The 20,017-nt window shown below is 37.9% G+C and overlaps 1 protein-coding gene across 1 annotated transcript; it reads left to right on the forward strand.

Annotated features, from left to right (window-relative positions):
- The first annotated feature begins 1,578 nt into the window (after positions 1–1,578).
- FAM98A (family with sequence similarity 98 member A) lies at positions 1,579–17,162 on the forward strand. Its single transcript, XM_059078748.2, has 8 exons — positions 1,579–1,827; positions 4,840–4,988; positions 7,146–7,280; positions 10,823–11,007; positions 12,035–12,115; positions 12,674–12,790; positions 15,099–15,266; positions 15,362–17,162. Exons 1-8 carry the CDS (start codon positions 1,775–1,777, stop codon positions 16,025–16,027), a joined length of 1,554 nt encoding a protein of 517 aa, XP_058934731.1. The 5' UTR covers positions 1,579–1,774; the 3' UTR covers positions 16,028–17,162.
- The last annotated feature ends 2,855 nt before the right edge of the window (positions 17,163–20,017 follow it).

Genomic DNA, 20,017 nt, shown 5'->3' on the forward strand with positions numbered 1-20,017 from the left:
TATAGAATTATTTTAAATAATAAAAAAAAAACTGTGTTGGCTATGCTCCATTTACAATAACAATTTGCATTAGGTAGAGAAGAATAATACATTTAGGGGAGTCATCATTTGTTCACTCACAAATACTACGTGTTATAACTTGCAATAAAAAGTGAATCAAGAATGAAAACTCTCCCCCCCAAATTGATTTTGCACTAAGAATTACTTTTTGTTTAGCACTTTCAACAACCCTATGAGAATAATTATTCCATTTTTATTGTAAGGTAATTATACACAAGATATACAAGCATACATAAGTTGAGTAAGTTGTTTATTCAACTAGCTAGATATTCCTATCTTTTCATATCCTGCTTATAAATCCTTATTTGACTAGTCAGATAAGAAGAAATACGGATTTAGAAATACCTCAGTCTCAAGAGCCAGGTCCTTATTGGCCTTACCATTTTTGCAGACCATTAAGCTACTGAGCCCTTAGTGTCCTCATCTGCAAAATGGGAGTAATACTTACACAGCCTTATGGTGCTTGCATAAAATAATGTTGATCAAGGAAGTAATACTATGTCAAGCACACACTAGGTACATAATAAATGTTAATTCCTTCCCCCCACTCCAGATGGCACAAAATAAGGAATTTTAAAAGGTACTATTAAGGATAGGAAGCATTTATCCATTAGACATGAAAATGAGAACTACAAAATTAAGTCTACTGGTAACAATGTGAAAGCTCTTTAAAAAATGCCTACATAGTGCAGCGTATACCAATTTATAGTTAAATATAATTTTCTAAATATGCCATCACTTTGAAAACAATTTTTCTCATTTTTTCAATAATTTCTAAGCACATACCCAGCCAGTAACTGCAAAGAAACCACAACCCATCGTGAACCAAGTGTCACACCCTGCCAAATAATGCCAAATCAACAACGGTACAACAAAAACTTACTTACTCTTTAAACTGCGTGAATTTAAATCTATTCTATTTGAGATTGATACGCAGTGAAAACCTCCTCTTACCTCCGTTCCCCCTTTAAAATAAGATGCTTAAAGTGTCTGGGAAGGGCTTAAGGTGCAAAGTAAAGAATGTAAAGGGAAGGAATGAAACAACTTTATGAGTACATTCGTATCAAGGGAAAGTTGACTCCTCCCTAACCCTGAAATACAGCTACTACAGCCACCAGGAAATACAAAGGCATGTTATCGGCCATTTTCCGCATTTGGCCCGTCTACCCCTGTGCTAAAGAATTAGACCGGAGCGCACGAATTTCCCCTTTCTCCATAACCCACAGCTAAAGGTAGAACATGCCAACAGGCTGCAGACACCCACTCGGGTGACTGAGCTCCCAAGACTCAGTTTCACAGCCAGCACCCACCCAAGTCTCAGGACCCTCCCCACCCACGACGATACTTCCCAGCCCGCCTCGCCCCAAGATTCGCACATGCGTACACCCAATTATAAGTTAGAGCGTCCCCCTACTCGCCTAGTCCCCACGCCCAGCTGCCACGCAGCCAGTCCTCCTGCCCTTCTTGGGGCTGCTAGCTTCACTATTCAGTAATACGCATGTGCACACGGTGTCTCCGGGCCACCCGTTAGCCGGCCGGGGCGGGACGGCAGGCGGAACCAAGTTTCTTGCGCACGCTCTAGACATGCGCAGTGCAGCGGCTGAGGCGCCAGCTGTCGATTTGGAAGTTCCGGGGAGGCAGCGCATGCGCGAGTTTACGCGTTACCGGCGAAGAGGGGAGCCTGACGACTCGGAAATTTGAATACCACAGTGGCATGGAGTGTGACCTCATGGAGAGTGACATCTTGGAGTCGTTGGAAGATCTCGGGTAAGACTTCCAGGGCACGGGTCTCCCAAACCTCACGCTGCCGGCGCCCTTCGAACTCCTCCTCCGCCCCAGTCAGAGACACCTGCCTCTTCACGCCGCACCCCGTGGCTCCTGACTGTCGCCTCCCTGTAGCTCCGGGACCCCAATGCCACGTCCACTGCCTGCCCTGCCGGGTCAGGGCCCTCTAGCTGCGATACCCTAGGCCTCCCCTGTGCTTCCTGCAGCCGAGTTACCCGCAGCGTTTGTCAGTCATGCGTGTCATTGTCTGGGTTTTGGTTCTCGCCACCACGCTCCCCGAGCTCCTCTCCTTGCGCCTCATTCTCCTGCCCTACTCCCTTACTCGGGAGGTTGCCAAAGTTGATTCTCTGTTTTCCTACTTGTTCTCCAAACTTCCTGCTCCTGTCTTGAGCCCCTACTCTTACCCCATCCCCCTACCCTCAAAAAAATCTGCTTTGCCCAGTCATGTATGCATGTGCCCAGGCTGCCCTCAGCCACAAGTCCGTGCGCTGCATACGTTCCGCCTGCTAACTCACTTGTGCACTTAACCTGTCACCACCTTCTTGGGAACCACTGGTAGTTTCCCTTGACTCTGACACTCCTTCATTGAGCCACCGTTACCTCTTACCCTTAGGGGAATCTTCACCCACCAAGTCTCTGCATATTTGTTGTGCATTTTGTGTCTCCTCGTGACAGTTAACTCAACCATAATTTATCAGTATCTCGAAGCTGTAAATAGGGATTCTTATCTCACTGGGTCACCCAGATCAGTGTACTCTGTTAAAACTTGAGAACTTAGAATTTCTTGGGCTAAATGTGGTTCCAGAAACAAACTGTATGATTAAATATTTGCCTACAGGTATGGTATCAAAAAAGAAGAAAGAAAAGAAAAATAGATTTAGGTAACCATGTTTATAAAGTAACAAGTCCCTTATCAAAACCTTCCCCGAGGTTTTTCCATGCCACGGAAACCTTTGGGGGAAACCTTTTTTCTTCAGGAAAGGATACCTTGGGTTCCCAAAATCTGCCCATTTAAGTAACTTGTCCTGGAACAGATTTTTATGAAAGAAAATGGTAGTGCTTATCTTTTTTTGTCAACATGAATTATCATCGTTCTTTTCTTTGGAACTTGCTCTGAATTGTCATGACTATTCTGGACTTTAGGCGGCTTATTTCTTTGATGAGAGCCTAAGTAAAAGTCACATTCAGCAAAATGGTGTCTTTTTGGTGAACCTCTCAGACTAAATTGCTAAATTTGACACATGAAACCATTCAGTAAACATTTTTGATGAACACTTGTTCTGTTGACAGTGTTGATCTGAGCACTTAAGGGTACAGAGTGAGGTAGAAGGGAAGTTCACACTGTGAAGATATGCTGTGAGGAGAACTGAGGAGGGCCAGGAAAAGGAAAGGAAATGGGGAAGGAAAACTGGGAAAGGAAACAAGTCCTAAGCTTCCTAGAAGAAGTGACACTTAAGATTAATCTTGAAGGAGGAGTAGAGAGAGGATGGAGGTAAACTGTATTTAAATGTAGTCATACTGCATGGATAGAGGTCCCTTAACAATTGGTGATGGATGCCATTTCTTCCCATTATTGTTCTTTTATCCTCTGTTGACTATGTTTTTCTTCTTTTGGGTACTATAAAAGTCATTGTTACTATAATTACCCCAGTTAAATAAATCATGGAGATGGGTTGTAATGTAAACCGTGGATAGTCTGAAAACTTGACTATACATTTTAACCCATAACTGCCTAGTTTGGTGGCATTCAGTCATTAAAATTTAGCCTTAATTGAATGACGTGTACTTTTCAAGGATTTACTGTGAAATATTAGAAATAAATGACCATTTATTTTTAACCTGGTACACAGTAGGAATTCAGTAATTACTTGTAGAATATATTAATAAAGTTTAAATGTGTAACACAAGGAGAAATTTCTAGGCCTAGTTTTTTTATTTCACTGTCTAATAATATGTGGTTTTGAATCTAGATGCCAGGCTATATATAATCTCATTTTTTGTGTGAGATTTCTTCTGTCCCATTAAATATATAAACATATAATTATATTTTAGAAGGATTGACTGTTACGATTTCTCTAACATCTCTATACCTCTAAATATCGAATTATCTTAAGCATATACTGTATCATTTAATAAGTGCTTTTATCAATATTACATTTAAAAGAAGATAAAATAACCTTCTGAAGAATATGTATTTTAAAATTACCTTGAGAATGATAAAATCTTTAATTCTAGCTACTTTCTAGATTGAGGTTCATTGTTACTATTGTCTTTTATGAATGTTTGAACATTTAATAATTTTTTAAAATTACATTTGAATCACTTACAAAGAATTGGGATTCAGTTGCACCAGTTCACCCAAGCATCAACTCACCAGCAATTATTAAATTAATCTTCACATTTCTCTGGTACTAGTAAATCTTATTAATCTTAACTATCATTAAATATAGAAGGAGGAAATAAATGAATAATTGGAAAGCTTTTGCTTTTAAAGAAAATCATTAAAAACCAAATCTAATTAATTTCTGGAAAAATTTCTAGAAAATATAACCTAAGTTTTATTTCTGAAATGGAAAACTATAGTATAACTAGTTATCACTTATAATCTAGTTTTAATACTAATTCAGTTAAAGTAAGAAAGTAAACCTTTGTACAATAAGAGCTCTCAGTCAATGTACAGAGGTTGACATAATTTAGTACATGTGATTCTATTCAATATTCACATATTTTGAGGGGATTAGCTTGTTTTTTGTAATGGTTTAGTTTATTTATATTTGAAAGTTTAGAGACTGGTCATTGTAATTTATCTTTGTTAAACCATTGCTTAATTATACAAATAAAAATGTAAATACATTGTATCTGTAATGTATTAGATGTGATTTTATATTCTTCTGAAGTATAATTTTTTACCAGTTACAAGGATCCATTGTTAGAAGATGTAATGTATTAGATGTGATTTTATATTCTTCTGAAGTATAATTTCTTACTCACCAGTTACAAGGGTCCATTGTTAGAAGATGGCGCTCTGTCTCAGGCAGTCTCTGCTGGAGCCAGTTCCCCTGAGTTTACCAAACTCTGTGCTTGGTTGGTGTCTGAATTAAGAGTGCTCTGTAAACTAGACGAAAATGTGCAAGCAACTAACAGTAAGTAAACATTCAGTTTTAGGTGCAAAATGTAAAAATAAAGTTTGTATTGTCAAGTGAACATTATCAGTATTACAGCTGAAATTTCAAGTTCTTTGTTAATGTAAAAAAAATTTTGTAAAGAAACCAAATGCTTTTTTCTCCTCCATTGTTTTTAGAGATAAGGTGATTCTGAAGTTGAAAAACTGGAATGTAGTCATACAACTGTTAAAAATTTGTGGAAGTTGAAAAGACCCTATTACTGAGACACAGAAAAATGGAGACAAGTATATATGAACTTTTCATTCTTTGTAAAAAGTTGTGAGATCTTAAATTGGTGGCTAGAACTAGAAATTGGGGCATTTTTCTCTGAGGACTACCAAATTCCAGTACATATAGCATGTAATGTAAATGCACTTTAATTCTGTTATACATAGGGAGAAAGAATACTAAGAAGCTTTCTGTGTCATAGAAATGTATCACTAGATGCATCAAAACTAGATCCAGCACCATCAGATTTATGGTGTTGAGAGCTGTTTTACATTTGCCAATTTTGTTAACTGCTTTGGCACTAGTTTTGATGCTGCGAAAGAGGCAAAAGCTTGGAATCTGATACTCCACAACCTGGTTCCCTCCTATCATAGGTAAACCCATAACAGGAGATAAAGAAAAATGCCCACCTGCTAATCCACCCTTATGGAGAACTATACACATAATCCCATTTTTTTCCCATGCAGAATCCCATTTCGAAGAGCTCACTCTTGCATATTTAGTATATTTAATGTGTATACATCAGTGGCATCCAGTTCTAATTATTAAGGAGAGTATAGTGTAACAGTAGTAGCAGCAGCTTACACTTACTGAGCACTAGCCATATTCTAAGCACTTTACTAGTGTTAACTCATTTAAACCTCAGGGCAACCCTACCAGGCAGCTTTTATTGCTCTTTTATATGTTAAACAAGGAAGCACAAAGGTTAAGCACCTTGCCTGAGGTCACACAACCAGTAAGTGCTTCAGTCCCCAGCTGTAAAGCTTGGGAGCCAGTGTTCTTCAGGCTGCCTCTTGACCTTACATTTCAGAGATTGTAGGTGCCCTTGAAAACACCTATAGGTGTTAACTGTTTATAACCAGGAGCCCTGTTGTTCAAATGAAAACATCTTATAGAAGTCAATATAAAACAGGTAAAAAATGTGGCTGTTTTAGTTGAGGCTGAGAGGGACTACTTTGAGCACAGCTATCTCCTCCCCGGCTGCCTCTAACGGAGTTCTTTGGAACTGAAGTTCACGGAACACAGCTTGCAAAACATTGATAATACATTCTTCCCATTTTATAGGTGAGAAAATGGACTCAAATCAAGTGACTCTCAAAGTTTGTTAGTTAAATTTTATCCCTTTGTGGTATTGGTTAGAGAACTATCAAAATAGTAAAGAAGAAAGAGCATTGCTTTTCCTTGGTTCACCCAGTAAACACTATACTTGACAACGTTATGAGAAAACAGAAACACGAATCATGTTCACCATCTTCAAATATAGTCTAACTGGGAATTTTAGGCACAACTGAAACAACTGGAGATTAGAACAGTGGTTAAATACTTCACTTTGTGGTTCACAGGGGAAGGAAATCAGTGAGTGTAGCAGGCCCTGGGGAAGGTTTCATCAAGGAGCAAGACCACTGGGCTTTGATGGATAGGTGAGGTTTGATAGAGGAGGAGAGAGTAGAGGGCATATCGATCACCAGGAGTCACTTAAGTGAAGGCACGCAAGTAGAAATGAGACTGACCATTCCTGGGACAGTGAGGAGACTGGCCTGGCACAAACAGAGGGGATGTTTGTGGAGGTGGTAGGTAACTACTATATACATGTAGTAGGAGCTGCTCCTAACAATATACTGGGAAGGGCAAGCAGAGAGGCTATGAAGAATCTTTAAAGGCAAACAGAAAATATTAGATTGGATGAGGTAGAAATAAGAAAGCCATTAAAGGTTCTCAAACAAGGCAATACCCTAATGAAAACTGTTTAAGAAAGCAGATTGGCAGTGGTGTGAGAAAGGATGAATTACAAGAGACAGGAACTTGTATTAGGAAAATACTATTAAATTTTTCAATTTATATATAATTACTATGCCAATGGGGAAAACAATAATCTTTATTAAATAAGATTATTTTAATTCTTAAAAGGCCCAAGTGAAGCTGAAGAATTCCAGCTTGAGGTGAGTGGGCTACTAGGGGAGATGAACTGTCCATATCTTTCACTGACATCTGGGGATGTGACCAAGCGCCTTCTCATTCAGAAGAACTGCCTCCTTTTGCTCAGTAAGTTCATGGCTACTAGAATGTAGTCATTATTTTTTATTTATGTTTTCCATGGCTAATAAATGGGTGTAAAGAAAACTTTGTTTAATTTCTGACTAAGAAGCTAATGATGGGTCCATGTGCTGGTAGCAGTGTTGTTTTGTAATTGCTACTCTTTTATGGTTTAAATTTGGTGTGGTGCTCAGCCTGCTGTGCTTCACCTAACATGACCAAAGGTAGTGCTGGAGGGTTATGCAAGTGTGTGATCACCACACCTCAGTGTTCTAGACTAGAAACACATTTTAAAATAAACTAGCAAGATATTGTGGGAATAATGAAGGGTTTTTTAAAATTAATTTATTTGAGGACAGTAACCATTCTAGGTGCAATAAATGGTAAATGTAATTATTTAAAGTATTTTGTTGATATTTCTTTGTGGCTGGGTAGTTGTTTGGGGATTTTGGTTTTGTTTGTAAAGATGTCAAATTACAATGTAAACATTTCTGGAATACTATTTGGATTGTTCCTATACTTACTGATCATTCTGGGAAGTAAATTTTTATGAAAAATTCTCTCCTTCCATGTTTTTTAAATATACTAACTACTATTTCTCTCTTCACCCTGAGAAACAATAAGTAGACTCACAAATTTTATTGCCTTATATAAACTCTCCAATAAACACCACCAGTAGTCTTAAACTCAGAATTTTTGTAGCATTCTGAGACACGCTTAGAGTAAACTTTGGTTAACTGAATATTATAGTTCTTATTATGACAAACAGCATTCAGAGGATCTTTTAAATGTTCGTCTTTACAACTGAACTTTGGCTTCTGAAAAATGATGCAACTCCAATTTTGAAGGTTCAGTCAAAAAAATAAAAAAGGTGTGTTCACAGCTATTATACTTAGGAACTAAGGTATTCCAAAATCACTTTCTTAATTTCCCCTTTGTCAAATGATTGTTACTGGATGGGTATGGGGGCAGGGGATAGACACATACCATTAGATATTGCTTTAGATATTGATATTGCTGCATATAGTTCTTATGCATGCATTCATTATCCTTCAAATTGTATAATTTCAGTAACTGGCTCAGCCACAGTATACTCACTGAATCTTCCTTTGTAGCACCGCTTTTCCTTTCCAATACCTGATATTTGGCACTTAGAATATGTCATCTTACATAGGAAGACAACAGCTGTGTGGAAAGCTCAGTAATGACCCTGAATAGCTAACTCTTCCAAAGAGCTCAGAGTTTGGTCTTTTTGGTACTGATACTTATAAAAACCACTTGGAATATAAATATTTATAAAAATGCCTTTATCTCTTTCCTGTTTCTTAAGCAAGTGTCCTGAACATTATTATTTTGGACTCAGGGTCATAATTATATTTTAATGTGCTATCACCCCTCAAAAGCTTTTCAAGAATATACAACTATTTGCTCCTCAACTACATGACTAAATCAACAAAAGGTTACTCTGCTCTTCAAATTCTTTGTACATACATACACACTGCTCCCTTCCTCCTCTTTATCTTTGCTTCTGTTCTTTCCCCTTTTGAAAATATTCCCTAGTTTGTATTCTCTCTCATGCTAGTATGCATTTATGTACATATACTCATTCTCTTTTCGCACTGTATAAATATTTCTCATCTTTCCAAGCATCAGTTGTCACATCTCGATGCTATAATTTTACTTGCTTCTTTCAGCACCCTTACCTTACTGATTTGAAACTTTTAATACATTGCATTCTGAGGGGGAAAATAAACCAACCTCATTAGAATTGTTAGTAAAATAGAATAGTCTATTCTCTAATAGTCTGTAGTGGCTGAAAAACTCTCATGTATCAGGTTAAGAACTGTTGTGGTTGTTCATTGGCCTTTGTGGTTGTTAGGATATTTCCCTTAGGTACAATTAGTCAGATATCTTTGATGCATGTATTCTTTATTCCTAACTAGATTGTCTGTAGAGATCTTTTTTGTTTGTTGTGTATAATACCTACAGTGCCTTTCCTGGTACTTTGAACACATCAGTTACAGTTAATGTTTTTCAGTGGTAATTGTGTTGGTAAACTAATTTTGTGAATGCCTAAGCTATGTTGTCCCAAATTTAGAGACCAATTTATTAAATCATATATGATTTTCTAGAGCAAGGGTTGGCAAACTTTTTCTTAAATGGCCAGATAGTAAATATTTTCAGCTTCGTGGGCCATAAGGTCTCTGTCACAGCTACTTAACCCTGCTGTTGTAGCATGTAAGCGGCCGTAGATGATATGTAAATGAATCAGAGTGTGGCAGTGTTCCAATAAAACCTTATTTGCCAAAATAGTTGATAATTTTCATGACATTGGGGTTTTACTGTTTCGATCTTTTAACTCATACAGTTTACTATATGGAACGTTAAGATTTTATCAAACCCATTTAGAAGACCTTTCCAGAAACTTAGCTGTGTTTATTCTAGAAAAGGATTTGGCAGCTTTTCAGAAATGATCTGCCAAAATTATGACCCCTGTACTTCTCACATTACACCTTGGGTGTAGGAAATGAGACATTCAAGCTGATCATTCTTTTATACTTATAATAGGGCTTAAGAGCCCAGAAAATGTCTTTTTCCAAAACTATCTTCCTAACATTGTCAGAAGGTTCTCACTTTGTCACATAACCTGAAATCCTGAGATCCAAATGATTATTAAACATCTTTTATAACAAGTTAAATGTCTTTGGGAAGGTTAAAGTAATGAGACTGAATATACCTTCAACTGAATTACCTGAAGCAGATTGCAGCCCTCATAATACCTGCCTGAAATCAACACACAAGGGGATGATATTGATACGAAAGGACTCTGTCCAGAAATGATTAGAAACTTTTGGGTTTTTTTTTTTTCCCCCAGGGGAGGGGGTGAGAATGAGGTACATAGGAGGAAAGGGAATATTGAGAAGAATATAGATGGAAGAGGGTTTTCTGTGAACAGCTGGAGGGTGACCTTAGGCTACTGGAGACCATAAAAAAGGAATGTTTGGAAATTTAGTCCTTTCCCCCTTCTCTTGTAAGTGAAGCTTTGACTACTTAAAAATGTTCTTTCACTCTGGTCTTAAACAGACTACCTGAGTTTTGGAAGGTAAGAGGGCAGGATAGTTGCATCACTGGTGTGTATCAGTTGTGAGAAGTAAAAAATAATAATAATAACTTTTTAACTGTTGCTAAAAATTGGCCACCTGCCACCTTTTGCAAATTTGTTAACAGATGCCAGCCCCTGTTCTGTAGGTTCCTTAATAGTGAAATGCAAGAATCCACATTTTAAGATGTGATCTACCTTGATCCTTTGATTTCAAAGAATTGCTTGCTTTTAAATCAGGCTTTAAACATGTATTGGTTAAATACTGAATTACAGAACCAGTTTATATGTTATGTCATTTGCAGGTAAAAATGGTTTTCCTTTCTTGTTTTTATCCATTCTTGCAGCTTTAAAAGTTACATATCATTAGGTCTATAGAGTTGTGACTCCAGACTTATGACTATTAATTGTAGCTGTATCTCATTTTGAAATCTTATTTTGTTTACTTCAGCATACCTCATCTCAGAACTAGAAGCTGCCAGAATGCTCTGTGTGAATACTCTTCCAAAAAAAGCTCAAGAAGGAGGCGGTAGTGAGGTCTTTCAAGAGTTGAAAGGCATATGTATTGCTCTAGGAATGTCCAAACCTCCAGCCAATATAACTATGTTCCAATTCTTCAGCGGGATTGAAAAAAAAGTAAGACCTTTAGTACCAGATTGTAGTGTATTAAAGGCATAGTCCTACAGTTGTTTGAAATGAAGCAAGTTAATTTCTCTTAATGGGAACCTAATGTGCATATTATTAAGTGATTGTTACTAAATAAGTTTTGGGTTTTAAGTCCTAGATACCTTCAAGAGAAATTGGTATTTTACTGTTTTTTTTTTTTAACATGTTAGCATGTTTCTTTTTCAAAAGGAAACTTTGCACTTTGATTTCTAAACTGAAATAAGCTAGAAATAATGTAAAAAGAATTAGGACTTACATCCATTTAAAAGTTATTTTATCATTGGACTTTGATGCAATTAATTTTAAGGTCCTTATCATTAAATGTAACCACCATTCTCCCCACTGACTGGACAGAAAAGGATGTAAATGTTTTGGGATTTTAATCCAGTCACTTCGAGTCTTACACGTTTCAACTGGCAAACTAGATATGTTGACTGCTAATATAATCTACTATGTGCAAATAAGTCAGAATTATTTTATACCACGTTATCAACAGTTAAGAGTTTTTATATAATTGATGAGGAACAAGCAATTTTAATTAAAAATTAATGAACAGAAGAGAATAATATTTGTTATACCGGAGTTATTCTCCATATGCATATCTGCTGGACTCTAAGAATTGGTACATTTGCATTGTGGGGTAGATGGACGCCATGGTGCACAAATTTGGCTGAACTCTACAAGGGAGCAGCAGTGTATCCATAGTCCATATTTTTCTGTGTGTTCATTCATTCATTCAGCAAATACACATTGAATGCCCACTGTTGTCAGGCACTGTTCTAGGTTCAGTGAAGGACTCATGCTTCCATAGACACGTGAGGAGTGGGTCAAGTGAGTGTCTTTATCATGTGGGTCTTGTACATTTCAAAACATCCTCCACCTTTGCCTCTGTCAGGAATCTTCTTTTGATGGCAAGATAAGATGGGAATTGGGAAGATGAGGAGGATGTGTTTTATTTTTAGATTTGTTTATTCATTCATTTATGTTTTTGTGTCAGTTAAAGGAAACATTAGCAAAAGTTCCACCTAATCATGTGGGAAAGCCTTTATTGAAGAAGCCAATGGGACCGGCCCACTGGGTGAGTAGTAATCATCCTGAGTAAACTTTGTAAGGAGCCATCTACCTATCTCAGGATATTTATGTTTGTGTTTTTGAAGTTGTATTTTCTAAAATGTAGTTTCCTAGGTGGACATCCTTAGAATCATTTTTGTTAATCTTAAGATTTATCCAAAATAATTTTATTTATGTAAGATTAGAAGCACTTCTTTCATAATTTGTAAATATTTCACACAGCTGATTAAATTGAAGTTCAGTATGATGCATGTTTCTAATTGCCAAATGGGTTGCCTTCAAGCCAAAAACTTCACTGGGCTGAGCTTCACACAGTGACTTATAGGAAAACTAAATGAGAATTTTGTACTTTACATATTCTTTATTATGTTTTGAGACAACATTGTTATGCCTATCATTTCATTAGTTTATTATAACTTCTTATTCTATTTATTAAATAACCTAATTCATTTTGTGCTGAGTGCTGGAGATTCCGTTGTGAATAAAACAGATACAGTTTCTGCCCTTTTGGAATAGGGGGTCAAGTAGATTTAAATTCTAACTGCTCTTTTTAATTTTGTTTCAGGAAAAGATAGAAGCAATTAACCAAGCCGTAGCCAATGAATATGAAGTTCGGAGGAAGCTGCTGATAAAACGTTTGGATGTCACTGTCCAGTCTTTTGGCTGGTCTGACAGAGCTAAGGTACATATTATATCGTTTAAAACAGCAGAGTATTTATAAACATGATCCTTAAACATTCTTAGCTCAGTTTAGATACAATGGAGACTATAAGAGAAATACATAGGAGACACACATAGGAGGTTTTCTTTAGTGAGTTACTGAGTAGCAATTCTTTCAGCCATTCAGCAATAATAAAAACATTTATTTTTCAATTTTTTAATATTTTCCAACAAAGCTATGTTATAAACCCTACTGGGAGTTCCCATTTGTGAGAGAAAAGGAGAGACTATCTGAAAATTACTAAAAATAATAAATTTTACAATTATTTGTTTACTGTACTTTAAGCTAGCAATTTAACTTGCTAATTAAATAAATTAATTAAATTAGACATACTGGTTTTGGAGGACCAAATACTATGATCCATTTATAGAGAATTGGAGAATCTGGTAAGGCTTTGTTTTATTTCAGCTTCAGTAAGATAATCCAGGTGAAGGTCTTGGTCATTCAACAGGTATTTATTAAATATCTACTGTTTTATCAGTAAGTGGTAATTAATTGGCGCAATTGATTAATTTGACCTTCTTAGAACCCTGAAATGGAACTAATTCTTGAATTTATGTGGAGGTTGGTCCAAATATGTTAGTATTCGATGTTCCCTTAATAGTGCATTCTTTTTTTTTTTTTTTTGGTGGGCCTCTCACTGTTGTGGTCTCTCCTGTTGCGGAGCACAGGCTCTGGACGCAGGCTCAGCAGCCGTGGCTCATGGGCCTAGCTGCTCCGCGGCATGTGGGATCTTCCCGGACCAGGGCACAAACCCATGTCCCCTGCATCGGCAGGCAGACTCTCAACCACTGCGCCACCAGGGAAGCCCAGTGCGTTCATTTTTAAAAGTAGATTTTTCTCTGAATTTTAATTGACTGAGAAAATGTTTTTCTTTAGTTTAGTTCTCCAATTATCTTACTAATACATTAGTTTCACCTAAAATCTTTAAACCATAGCATAGTCCTATTTAGCTGCTAAATTGATGGGGTAGATATTTATTGAGTTACAGTATCTTAGTGTTGGAAAGGGGTTTTAGAGATCGGTCTTAACTCCCCTTATTTTGCAACTAAATAAATGGAAAGCCAGGTACATGGAAGGTTTTGCCTGAGATCTCACAGTGAGTCAGTAGTAACATGAGGAATAAACTGTTCTCTTCTGGGACTGTTGAGGAAATACCAGTCCTTTCTTAAGCTGTCTTTGATAAAAACAATCATTTTACTCTCAGCATAATACATATACTTCAAAAACGAAAACCTGCAACTCTCAGCTAGAAAAGCATGTAATGATTGATGGATGTGCATTGACCCAAGGCATTAACACTACAGTTCTGGGGGTTGGTTTGTTTGTTTTTAATTAAATTTATTTATTTATTTGTTTGTTTTTGGCTGTGTTGGGTCTTTGTTGCTGCGCGTGGGCTTTTCTCTAGTTGCAGTGATCGGGGGCTACTCTTCGTTGCAGTGCCCGGGCTTCTCATTGCGGTGGCTTCTCGTTGCAGAGTGTGGGCTGTAGGCACGTGGGCTCAGGAGTTGTAACTCACGGGCTCTAGAGTGCAGGCTCAGTAGTTGTGGCACATGGGCTTAGTTGCTCTGTGGAATGTGGGATCTTCCCACACCAGGGCTCGAGCCCGTGTACCCTGCATTAGCAGGCGGATTCTTAAGCACTGCGCCACCAGGAAAGCCCTAACTTGCTCTTTATATCCTTTGTTCATTCATCTTTTGTGGTCTTATGTTACACATGCATTAAATGTACTTCTACTAAATGGTTAAAGTAGACTCTTTTTCTTAATTATTGTTTATAATAGAGGAAAGTATTACATGGGCGATCACTTTTGCAAGAAATATGTATCATGTTAACATAATTAGTTCAAGTTAGTCACAGGTAACTTTTTTTTATCTCATAGTAAGCAGATGAGAAAATTTAAAAAGCAAAATTGTAGAAATGGGTTTCCATTCTTATATTTAAATAGATAAGATGAAGGTGTTTGATCTGAGACCAATGGCATGGGGAACCTTTTTGCCCCACCATCCTTTTCAAAGGGAAGTCCTTTTACCCCCATATCCCCCTCCCCCCATCATTCCTTGGGGATATGGGGGTAAAGGGGCTTTATCTCAGCTGTACTCTTAAGTTAGTTCTTCACTAGACAGGAGCAGTGGTGAGTATGTAACTTCTTCTGTCATCTGGAGCCTAGTAAATATTATCATCAGACATTTTGGAAATCTTATTTAATATCAACGTTTCTATGTCATCTTGAAAATTGACATTTGTCTTTGAACACTTCCTTTCACAGAGTCAGACAGAAAAATTAGCGAAGGTTTACCAGCCAAAGCGCTCAGTCTTATCTCCTAAAAGTACTATTTCTGTTGCCCACCTTTTGGCCGCAAGACAAGACTTGTCAAAGATTTTAAGGACAAGCAGTGGCTCTATAAGAGAAAAGACTGCCTGTGCCATCAATAAGGTAATGAGAGTACCTTTAATTTTCTTTCACATACATTTATTTCTGTTTATAAAATAAAGTAATTCAAAATTTTAAATGTCTTTCTTATCCCATAGGTGTTGATGGGCAGGGTTCCTGACAGAGGAGGTAGGCCCAATGAAATTGAACCTCCACCCCCGGAGATGCCACCATGGCAGAAAAGGCAGGATGGCGCCCAGCAGCCAGCAGGAGGCCGCGGAGCAGGGAGAGGTGGTTATGAACATGCCTCATATGGAGGGCGAGGAGGTCATGAACAAGGAGGGGGGAGGGGCGGACGTGGTGGCTACGACCATGGTGGCCGAGGGGGAGGAAGAGGAAATAAGCATCAAGGAGGCTGGACAGACGGAGGGAGTGGAGGGGGCGGTGGCTACCAAGATGGTAGTTACCGAGATTCCGGTTTCCAGCCGGGTGGCTATCACGGTGGCCACAGTGGTGGCTACCAGGGTGGTGGTTATGGTGGCTTCCAAACATCTACATATACAGGAAGTGGATACCAGGGCAGTGGATATCAGCAGGACAGTAGATACCAAGATGGAGGGCATCATGGTGATCGAGGCAGTGGTCGCGGAGGGAGAGGTGGTCGCGGAGGCCGAGGTGGTGGACGCGCAGGCCAGGGAGGAGGTTGGGGAGGAAGAGGGAGCCAGAATTATCACCAGGGGGGACAGTTTGAACAGCACTTCCAGCATGGAGGTTATCAGTATAATCATTCTGGATTTGGACAGGGCAGACATTATACTAGTTGAGGCTACAGAACCTTATATTTTGCTAGAGCTCAAGTAATAGAAACTTAGTTTCAGAATCCTGAATCCAGCATTGATGTTGAGTTAATGTGAGACCACAGGTGACAGGCAGATTCCTGCTTGGCATAAGCATTTGTAGGTCTTCATACAATACTGTTCGTTTTGGGTTTTTTTTTTTTTAATGGACTTACATAATGCTGTTTATTTGAGAAACACATACAGTATCTCTCCTTTGTATGAAGAATTTCTTAAAAGGTAATTAAAATTGCCTTTAATTGACCAGTAGACTAATTCCACAGTCAGAACATGCATATTTTTCTGAACAAAATTACTTGAATAAGTAGTTTTCATGTTTTCAATATGCAGTTTTGAAAAATGAGGATTCTCCTAGATTTTTTTAGATTTACAACTAGGAAACCTCATATTAACAATCCATTTATATGTATTTTCCTTAAAATATTCTAATGCGTATTTTCCAAGCACAGTTCTGCCCTGATTGGCTTTGTATTCTGAGAGGTTATGCAACATTTGCTTCATGATAGAACTTCGAGGTCAGTTCCTATTAAATGAGCTCTTCTGCAGATAGCACATTCAGTAGCCTTATCCTTTCGATGGAATACTGTACCATATGCTCAACTCTGAAAATCTTGAACACAGCCAAAATCCGTAAAGATTATAAAAGCAAACTAAGTTGTGAACCTATAGTACACGTAGGCATTTAGTTAAGTATAGCAATTCAAACTGACCTGCATCCATTCAAAGCAAGTTCCTCCTTCAACCTTATTTTTACTTGAAATCTGCTAGAAGAAACAGCAAACTGAAATTTGTTTTATGCACGAGTTAATACCACTGGCTCAGCAAATACAAGTTAGTTTGCTTTGGGCAGGAGACTTTTTTTGTAATGGAAAAAATGCACTACCAAGTAAGAGGACAGATTTTTGCTTAGAGCAGGAGGCCCTTTATTATTGCTGCAGAAAACAAAAGCCTGGCTGCGTTGATGTTTGACACTCACCTTTACTGAAATCTACATGACGCTTCTTGCTGGGTTTTTGTACACGTAAATATTGTCAAGCTGTGAAAGAAAATGGCTGGAGGTGTGCTTTGTGTGAAAGGTGAGCAATAAAGTATTTGTATGTTCTCTCTGGTTTGAGTTTTATTTTAGCCACTTTTTTAAACTGAATTATCAGGACGCTTGCTTCAAGCTTCTGAACTAAGGCCTTTGTTCCCCAAAGATTCTCAAGTGTTTCCTTGAAACATAATTTGTAGTGAAAGATAATCCTTACTCTAGAACCTTAAGTAAGTTGAAAAATAGCTATTTCCAAATTTACCTTTTATTATAACTTTATAGCTGGAAAACTTCACTACTTATCCCTGGCCCCTAGGTGTAGCTGTTGCTGCACAGTGTGTTAGGCAAAAGATCCATTAATGGCCCTGATCTTTTAGGGGGCTTTTTTGTTTATTTGTTTCTCCATTCTTCCTAAGGATAAGCGACATTTTGAATGAAGTGAATTGAAAATATAAATATATGTTTGTAAAAAGAAACAGTATTTCCTTTTCCTACTAAATTGGGCTTTTTAGAGTAAAGAATCAACTCATGGCTTACCATTAAAAATAATTCTGTTTGCTGTTGAGATAAGCACATTCTTCTGATTGCTGAAACCATTTTAAAAAGCCTTGATCATGTTGTTAATTTTACCTGTTTATTAGATTTTTTGACTGGCATTTACCATTCTAAAATGTTCAAACTTGAAGACAATTTAACATACTTTTACTTATCATTAAAGATTTTAAGTTCTGTCTTGAAAGTTGTTAAGTGTTCGTCTCTTTGCTTTATGCTGTTAAATATGTTTAGTATGTATAGGAGTTTTCTGTTAGAAATAAAATTGTCAAGGTTTCATATCTTAAAATGATATCTTAGAATGTTTTAACACATACCTTAGCATTTGCTTTAATCTGTTTTCTAGCCTCAGACTCCACAGTATACTTAATGAATATGTTTCATTCTTTTGACACATAATTTTGATTTATTTTTATGGTTAGTGAATTACTTTTCATATGTGATTTTCATGTGATTACTTTTCATATGTGAGCATGTATAAGAAAACAAATATACATTTCTTCACAATGCACTTTATTTTCTGCTTCAAATGAGAACTTTTTTTTCCACATTATAAACCCATAAAAGAATTGTCTTTTAGTTTCTTTTCTTTGACATATATTAAGTTCTCTAGAAAGAGGATATTTCAAGTCACTGGTTAGTTTTATTATACTAAAATAAAGTTCTTAGGTTTGTATAGAGTGTTGATTTTATACACATTCATAACTTTACTTGTGGAAAATAATGACTTACTGGCATAGGGAATGTGGGAATTTCTTGGAGAAACAAGAAACAAAATTTTTAGGAGGGAATTTTTTTTTTTTTTTTTTTTTTTTTCCCGGTAGGCGGGCCTCACTGTTGTGGCCTCTCCCGTTGCGGAGCACAGGCTCCGGACGCGCAGGCTCAGCGGCCATGGCTCACGGGCCCAGCCGCTCCGCAGCATGTGGGGTCTTCCCGGACCGGGGCACGAACCCGCGTCCCCTGCATCGGCAGGCGGATTCTCAACCACTGCGCCACCAGGGAAGCCCCCTAGGAAGGAATTTTTGACATATGCACTCTGAAAATATTATTTCTTAAACAGATGGACTGTGACAGACAGTACCTTTTGTTAGTGCTTTGTTTCCTCCTCTCTCAGGAACTAGAACAGGATGTCAACAGTCTCTATGAAAATTATCAAAGGTATGCCACTAACATTTTCATTTCTTATTCTGGATCCAAGCTGAGCTAGTGTCTGTTGGGGCTCCAGACAGGCCACCCCCAAAATACACCACAATGGCATACTATTTTTGAATTAAAGTTACTTAAGAAATGGCCAATGCAAGAGGGACACTGTGACCCTCCTTTATTTCTCACTGAAAGCAAGAAATAAGTCTCTCATATGAAAGGTACACTCCCTGCACCTGGAGATAGAAGGACACCCTTATTGCTGGAGATAGGGAATTCCGGTTGAGAAGCCTGTATAAACCTTGTAACTGGGCTTCCCTGGTGGCGCAGTGGTTGAGAGTCCACCTGCCGATGCAGGGGACACGGGTTCGTGCCCTGGTCCAGGAAGATCCCACATGCCGCGCAGTGGCTGGGCCCGTGAGCTATGGCCGATGAGCCTGCACGTCCGGAGCCTGTGCTCTGCAACGAGAGAGGCCACAACAGTGAGAGGCCCGCGTACCACAAAAAAAAACCAAAACGAACAAAAAAAACCTTGTAATCTTTAATTTACTACCCCAAGCCCAAACTCTATTTAGAGTTTTCACTGATTAAGTGCCCAAATCCTAAGTTTCTTTGTCCTGTTAATTCCTCACAATTTTTTTTTCTTTTGTCCAAAAAGTATAAAAGCTGCCTACTTTGGCTAGGTTCCATTTCTGTGAGACCTCAGTGTGCACAAATTAAAATCTTAATTTCTTTTTCTCCTGTTAATCTGTCTTATGTCAATTTTATTATTAGTCCAGCCACAAGAACTTCAAGAGGGGTAGAGGTAGAAATTTCTTCCTTCTTATCATGTCCAACTGGAATAGAGTTAAATAAATTCATGCTGAGGGAAAGCATTTAAAATCATTTCTATGTACAGTTGACCTTTGAACAATGTGGGGTTAGGATTTCTGACCCTCTGTGCAGTTGGAAGTTCACCTACAGTTGTCCGTTGGTATCCGTGGAGGATTGGTTACAGGACCCGTGTGGTTACCAAAATCCAAGGATGCTCAAGTCCATAGTTGGCCCTCAGTATCCACAGTTCTGCATTGTGCATTCAACCAACTGCAGATTGTGTAGTACTATATTTATTGAAAAAAATCCACATTTAAGTGGACCTTTGCCGTTCAAACCTCTGTTATGCAAGGATCAATTTTTCCACTGCCCAAATCGCTTACATTCTTACACTTAGATGTTTTTAGGTTGTGGCCATC

Source organism: Kogia breviceps, chromosome 11 (genome assembly GCF_026419965.1).
Source record: "Kogia breviceps isolate mKogBre1 chromosome 11, mKogBre1 haplotype 1, whole genome shotgun sequence".
In the NCBI taxonomy this organism is placed as follows: domain Eukaryota; kingdom Metazoa; phylum Chordata; class Mammalia; order Artiodactyla; family Physeteridae; genus Kogia; species Kogia breviceps.